We start from the raw sequence: 7,699 nt of genomic DNA on the forward strand, positions 1-7,699 counted from the left end.
GGGACCGGAAATCTTTAGAAGTGGATAATTAAAAACATCATCATTATAATAATGATCAAGTTTCGACATCGTCATGATAGCACGTTGTTGCAGAGCACAGTCACCACGTGGCCTGTTGGCTCAATTCTAAAGCTTTATTTGTCCCCATGATGGACAGCACCTCCTGCAGGAGGCTGTGGAGGCCCTGAGAGCAGTGCACACACACACACACACACACACACACACACACAGTCAGACGAGAACAAAATAAATCACAAATAAATGCATGTAACAAATATAAAAAAAATTTCGACATGAGATAATGAACATGACTCTGTGACCATGGATGCACCGGTACATTTACCCACTTACCCTGCTGCTTTTTTTTTTCAGACACAAAGAAACAAAAATAAAGCCATTTAAAAAATAAAACATATTTTTTCATCATGAGGTGAAGATGACTCTGTTGCCATGGTGAATTCCTGTTTTAATGGCTGCGCTGATGTGCTGGGAGAAGTTTTTCCTAACCTTCCCAACACGGACTGTTCACAGGTCACCCTTCATATTAAGCCAGCATATTAAGCTCCTTGGTCTTTTGCACACATCTCTGTTGCACACGTAAATATTCTGTCTTCTTTTTTGTCTTCATTTATTTATTTGTTCTATTTGTATTTATCTGACATATTTCTATTAGTGCTGTCAAGAGATAAAAAAAATAGAGATTAATTAATTATGATTTTTAATTAATTGATCTAATTAATCTCTTTTTTAATCTCACCTAAAAATAGCTGAGGAAAGCCCTCAACTTATTGTGGCAGACCAAAAGACTGATATAACAAAGAAAGTGACTTTATAAAGTCATTTATTGTTTAACAAACGTTAAACAGATGCAACCATTTACATACTGTTGTATTCTTTTGTAAAATAAGTGGAAAAATAAATACAAATAAAATCAAATAAATTAAGTGCTGCAAGTTAGCACATCAGAGTTGCTCTTTTCTGAGCAATACAGCACTGAAATTCCTCTGCTTCAGATAATGAAAAATAAAACTGACATTGCAGTGCTGCAAGTTAGCACATCAAAGTATTCTTCCATCACAAAAAAAAGTGCTGTACATTAAGCAATCTATTCTAGTAGGCTACAAATGACACAGCAGCTATGCTGACCACATGTCTCATTTCTTCTTCCTCAGCCAGTCGCTAAGACACACCAGCCTGGTAACATTTTCTGGAAGCAAGGCTGCCCTTTTCTTTTGCACTATGTGGCCTGCAAGGCTAAAGAGTCTCTCACAGGGTACAGAGGTAGCTGGGGAGGCCAGGTACTTTTGTGCTAGGACTGACAGCTTTTCATAGACTCCTGAGTGAGCATACCACCACTGCAGGGGACAGTCATCAATACTGATGCTGGGTTCTGCTCTGTAGCGCTGCAGCTCTCCAGACTCAATTCCATCTTCTGAGTCAGAGTCAGACCCCAGAAGGAGTTCGCTCCTCCTCTTCTTCTGAGCTGGTCCATCATCCTCTGTGGAGGGCTGGAGACTATCTGCTCTTCTGGGCTCTGCTGCCTGGAGCATATTCTCCAGAATGGTCCACACCTGAATGAATGAATGAATGAATGAATGAATGATTGTGATTAAAACTAAGTGCTTTTTTTTTAAATTTTATTTAATCTTGTAAAGAACTTTGTGTTCCATATAATAAATAAAAGTTTGATTTGATAATGAATTGGACTCATTAGTCCAGCTTAACCTTATTGTCCTACCTGTTCCCTCTTTTCTCTTGGAAGACATTTCAAATCCTTAAACCGTGGATCCAATGCTGTGGCCACCTCGAACCATATCTCGTTGCCATTAGCTCGTCGTGCTGCCAGATCCTTCTGGAAGGCATTCTTGAACTTCACCACGTAGGCAGGATCATCATCAGTAATGTCCATGACACGGTACAGATGGCGAAAAGCAGGCAGCACTACAGAGCAAGAGACGTAGGCCTCACCACCCAGCAGCTCTGTCACATACCTGCAGAGGTGGAGAGGTTTGCTAAATAAACCTAGCTGGATTCATTTAAATCAAAGTGTAACTGATTTCCAATTTAATTGTCCTTAAAAGTTCCTTGTTATGTTCATTAATTTTGATTTTACACATGTAACAGTAGTTTATATAATTAAAATGGGAAGGTGTTTATTTGAACTTACTTGCATGGTTCAAGCAGGAGCTCCAGCCTCTGCAGTTTCGCCCACTCAGCTTCGGTTGGCAAGACCAACCTGTGGTTCTGTTGGTCCAACGTAGCCTGGACAGCCTCTCGGTTACATAGGAGGCGTGAGACCATTGCGAGAGTCGAGTTCCACCTGGTGGGTACATCCTGTATAAGTTGATCGCTCTTCTTTCCGAGTGCTACTTGTTGTTGGTTAAGTTCTGTGGTACTCGCAGGGCTTTGTTTAAAATGACCAACAATCTTGCGGCACTTTGCCAGTACACCGACAAAACCACTGCTATCGAGACATACCGTGATGGTCCTCTGGAGAATGTGAGCATTGCAGGCGATGTGCTCATATGGAAGTGCTCTCATAGCAGCCAGCATGTTTGCTGCGCTGTCTGTGCCAATGGTGGATATCTTGTTTTCAATACCCCAGTCATTTGCTACCTTGAGGAACTGTTCGGCGCATTTATCAGCAAAGTGCCTGGTTTCTGTTCTCATGACGGTCAGTGCAAATGAGTTGAGGTTCCACTCACTATCAATAAAGTGTCCAGTCACCCCAAAATAGCTGTGGTTGCCAGCTGAGGTCCAGTGATCTCCGGTTATAGCAACACAGTTGGGAGAATCCTCCGCCAAAATCTCAAGTTTGTTTTTCTTTTCGCCGTCGTACATTTTGCTGATTTTGGTCGTTACTGTAGTCCTGCACGGCGGCTTGTATGACGGGTCATTGGACGCAATTTGCAACACCTCTGTCAATCCTTCGTCCTCTACTATATTTATCGGCCTACAGTTCATCGCTATCCACTTGGCAATAACATTAGTCAGCCTGTCGGTCGCAGACTTGCTCATACGAGGGGTATTCTCTAGTTTTGTTTGGCGAAAAGCTTTGCTCTGGCTTGCTATATTGCTAACGTCTTCACTGCTAGCTGTTGCTGCACTCGCGGCTGGGTGCTTTGCGTTGAGGTGATAGGCCAAACTTGAGCTGCTTCGGTGGTAAGCAAACTCCTTCTTACACTCTAGGCAGACCACTTTACCTTTGTCAATGGTGCCGTCGGGGCGTTTATGAAATACAAATTTCCCGTTCATTGGGCCAACAACTCTCAGATGCGCCTCCATATCCACACTGTAAGCTAATCACCACTTCTCACCTTGACCTCACGACGTGACTCCACCCCCAACAAGTCAAGCACAAGGAGCCCAGCACATAAAAACGGATTTTATAACATAGCAACTCTCATACAAAATCAATGACGTCAAGAGATTAAAAATTAGATTAACGAGATTAAAAAACATAACGCGCTAAATAGCATTGTAATTAATTAATCGCAATTAACGCGATAATTTGACACCCCTAATTTCTATTGTATATATTAATCAGCATCTGTCGGTGGACAGCAAAGAAAGAATTTCATTGCACAGAGAAATGCTTTTTTCCCCTTCGGACACATGACAATAAACACTTTGAATCTTGAAATTACAGAGGGGAGAATAATTATCTGCTCAGTTACAAACAGGGAAGTCTTTTATTTTATGCTGTTTCATTTTAATGGAGACAGAATATCAACAAAATCATGAAGGTGTGTATGAAGTGTGTTCATGTGCCTGAGTGAGGTAAGTATTAGATGCCTACAGCCCAGCCAGAGGCAGCACGGTGGTGCAGTGGGCAGCTCTGTTGCCTCACAGCAGGGTTTGAATCCCCCACCTGGCCTTCCTGTGTGGATGTTCTCTCTGGGTTCTCTGTGTTTGGAGGCTTCCTCCCACTGTCCACAGACATGCAGTTAGTGGGTTGGGTCACTGTGAGTGCTACTCTGTGATAGGCTGGTGACTCTGGCTACTCCCCCGTAACTGTGAGCTGGATAAGCAGAAGAAGATGGATGGATCTCCCACAGAGTCCAACCAAGTACAGACACTCCTGATCTCAGCTCATGTGTGGATGAAGCACATCCGTCCACAGAAACACTTTCTTCTACTCCAACCTCTCCACCACCTCAGGCAACACCAGAGAGCTAAACCACGCCCCCTCACCCGATCACTGCTCTGCTAACATCTTACAATAACACACTTATTTTCTCAGGCTGTGAAACTCGTTGCACATCATGTCCTGCCTGGATTTTGCACTCAGCCCACTCATAATCATCCATGTTTCATATTTCTAATTATATCCTATATCTATGGGCAAATACTTTTCCTACATAGACATGTATATATCATAGAGGAAGAGAAATGTTGAAGTGACCCACAGAGCAGCGTCCCCACAGTCAGGCAGTGAGGGGGGACCATCATGCTCTGGGCTGTCTCTCTGTTTAGGGTGCAGGACGACGTCACTGCACTGAGAGGTCAGTGTACCATGTAGTGTGAGACCTGAGACGACTGAACTATGATGTTATTTTTCTGGGTTTAGTTTCTTATTCTGTCACTAACATGAAGCTATCTAAATAAATAAAAACAATTAAATTAAATAAATAATAAAGGAAATAAAATATCTTCCAAACAGCTGTGTCTCATCAGACCTCAGATTCTTAAAGGAGAAGCTGCTGCACACAAACAGCTACTGTGTGTGTGTCACTGTATTCATCATGATCTCAGGCCAGCCATCTGATGCAGGCTTGACTCTAACTATGAAGGTGGAATGTATATCGCCATGGCAACCCTAGCCTGGTCTGGAACAGGTGAGTGATCAGCAGGTACGACCAGCCTGCTTACTGACCAATCGGCTCTCATGAGGGTGTGTCAGAGCTGTGTGGAGAGCAGCAGTTTCAGGCTGTATCCCAATCCAGGGTCTGCAGCCTTAAAGGCCGCATTTTAAGGCCGATTACGTCACAGCGACGCGACGAAGGCTGTCCCAATTCAAAGGCTGCTCGAAATGCGGCCCTCAAATGCGTCCTTCATTTCCCTGAATTTTAAGGATGTGGCGGTGTAGACTTCGTGGCCCAACATATCCCAGAATGCACAGCGCGGCGGTGGGTGTGGATAATTTTGCCGGAAAAAAACGGCAGATGAGGGGCGGCGAAGAGTAAACTTTAAGTAAGTACGGAGATTTGGCGGAGAAAAAAAAGCGAATGGTAGCATAGAATTTATTGCCAAATAAACTAACCAACTGTCATATAACTAACAACATCTGTCCTATCATCTCTAACACCCTGGAGGACAACGAGGAGAGTTTAGACGCTCTCCAAGAATACATCGACCGGTGCTTCGAAGATTTAGTAATGAAGAAGGCCCAGAGCGCGTCTTCCCCGGCCAAAGCTGAGACGCCGTCATCTAAAAGATAATTTAAATCTCTAAAAGAATCCCCGGAGTTCAGCCAGCAGCAGGTGGAAACACTTGCTGTGGAAAACACCACGCTACGGGACTCGGTCAAATCTCTGACCGAAAATGTGACCCAATTAAACATAGAAAATAAAAAAATAAAAGAGACCGTTATAGATTTACAAGCCCGTAGCATGAGAGATAATCTGGTGTTTTCTGGTATTCCAGAGTCTGCCGGAGAGGACCCGGAAACGACCGTGAGAAGCTTCATTAAAATCCACCTGAAGCTGCCGGAGGACACGGTGAAAAACATAGGGTTCGAAAGACTGCATCGCATCGGGGCTCCGAAGGAAGACCACGTCCTATTGTAGCCAAATTTGGCCACTTCAAGCAGAAGGAGCAGGTGAAGAGTTGCGGCAGAGAGCTGAAAGGAACGGATTTCAGCGTGAACGATCGGTTCCCCAGAGAGATCCTGGAACGACGCAAGGTCCTCTTCCCAGTCCCACGTAGTTTTATCCAGAAAGGCTCCCGGGCTGTCATCGCCGTGGACCGGCTCTACGTGGACGGACAGCTCTACCGCGACCCCGGCATCACTCCATGGCTGTATTGACCGCACACCAGATAAGAATCCGCTACACTCTTCTCTTCACTCACTCTCTTGTATTAACTTTTGCTTAACTATGTAATTTCAGTTTGCTAATTTAATATAACATCACCGTCACTCTCCGCCAACGCTTTAATTGGAATGTTTCCGTTTTTATTTCTTTTTCCCTCTCTCTCTCTCGTGTCGCGCACCTTGCTCTTTGGTTTATTTGCTTCTCTTTTCTATCACTGCGTCGATCACCTGTTTCCCTATCCATCCACAAGCGACACTGTCTATTCCTACATGCTTACTCTGCACGATCACGCACACACATGCGTTTAAAGGCAACACACTTACAACAGCCACACAGCGCACACAGATATAGGACACACGCACACATTTGCTCATATTAGTTATTATGCACACACATAGTCAGACCTATGGAGCTTCTCGCCGCGCATTTTCTTCTTTATTACAAGAAACCCACATGCCTGTCACAGGTTTGAACAAACTTAAAACACCTGAGTTTCCTAATGTGTTCTCAGCCTGTTATAATTCTAGACAAAGAGGAGTGGCAATTCTAATACAAAAATATTAATTTCACAGTACTCGATACAGTTATAGATCCAGAGGGCAGATTCCTAATCGTCAAACTATCTATACTTAACCAAAAGCTAGGTATTGTAAGTGTATATGGTCCAAATGTTGATGACCCCTCATTCTTCCACGGTTTTTTGAGTACACTCTCCGAACACCTAGATTGCACAATCGTTCTTGGGGGAGACCTCAACCTGGGACTAAATGAAGACATGGATAGGCTCAACACAACAGGAACTCAGCGTGACTGGCAGTCCATAAATATAATCAAACAGTATATAAGTGACTATGGCCTTTGCGATGCATGGCGCTCCCTTCACCCCAACAGTAAGGAATATTCTTTCTTCTCACATGTTCATCACTCCTACTCTCGTCTGGATTATTTTTTGGTCAGCAGCTCACTGCTGAACGACATTTCAGACACTGAGATTCATCCTATAGCTGTCAGCGATCATGGTCCTGTATCTTTAACACTAATGCACAAGAATAATACTACACCAAGAAAAAACTGGAGATTTAATATATCACTGCTCAAAGACGAAGAGTTTATCAAATACTTTAAAAAAGAGTGGACTCTATATTTAGGCTTTAATGACACTCCTTGAACATCAGCATCTGTCCTCTGGGAAGCAGGGAAAGCTGTGATGAGAGGTAAAATAATCTCTTTCTCATCACATAAGAAGAAAGAAGAAAACAAAAAAATTCAGGAACTAGAGAAAAACATCAAATCCTTAGAAAAAGCCTATGTGTCACACCAAGATCAAGAAATATTAAACAAAATACGCAAGACAAAACTAGAATTAAATGAAATTATTAATAAAAAGACTAAATTCTTAGTACAAAGACTTTGCCTGCAAAATTATGAACACGGTAACAAATCCGGACAATTTCTTGCTAACCAGTTAAAAATCAATAAAGAAACAACAACTATATGTGCTGTTAAAGATTCATCTGGGAATACAATATATGATCCTAAAAAAATAAACACAATTTTTAGGGATTTCTATGAAACTTTATATACACCACAAATAAACCCATCTAAAAACAAAATTGATCAATTTCTCGACAACATAACTCTTCCAAAATTATGAGACACCCAAG

At 42.7% G+C, this 7,699-nt stretch overlaps 1 protein-coding gene across 1 annotated transcript; it reads right to left on the reverse strand.

Annotated features, from left to right (window-relative positions):
• Positions 1-1,133: 1,133 nt before the first annotated feature.
• LOC309702831 (E3 SUMO-protein ligase ZBED1-like) lies at positions 1,134-3,517 on the reverse strand. Its single transcript, XM_082527447.1, has 3 exons — positions 2,168-3,517; positions 1,739-1,991; positions 1,134-1,571 (listed from the first exon to the last, which is right to left on the reverse strand). The coding sequence occupies exons 1-3, from the start codon at positions 3,283-3,285 to the stop codon at positions 1,155-1,157; spliced, it is 1,788 nt and encodes a 595-aa protein (XP_082383573.1). The 5' UTR covers positions 3,286-3,517; the 3' UTR covers positions 1,134-1,154.
• Between the last annotated feature and the right edge of the window lie 4,182 nt (positions 3,518-7,699).

This window comes from Aulonocara stuartgranti (genome assembly GCF_965226115.1).
Source record: "Aulonocara stuartgranti genome assembly, chromosome: 3".
Lineage (NCBI taxonomy): Eukaryota > Metazoa > Chordata > Actinopteri > Cichliformes > Cichlidae > Aulonocara > Aulonocara stuartgranti.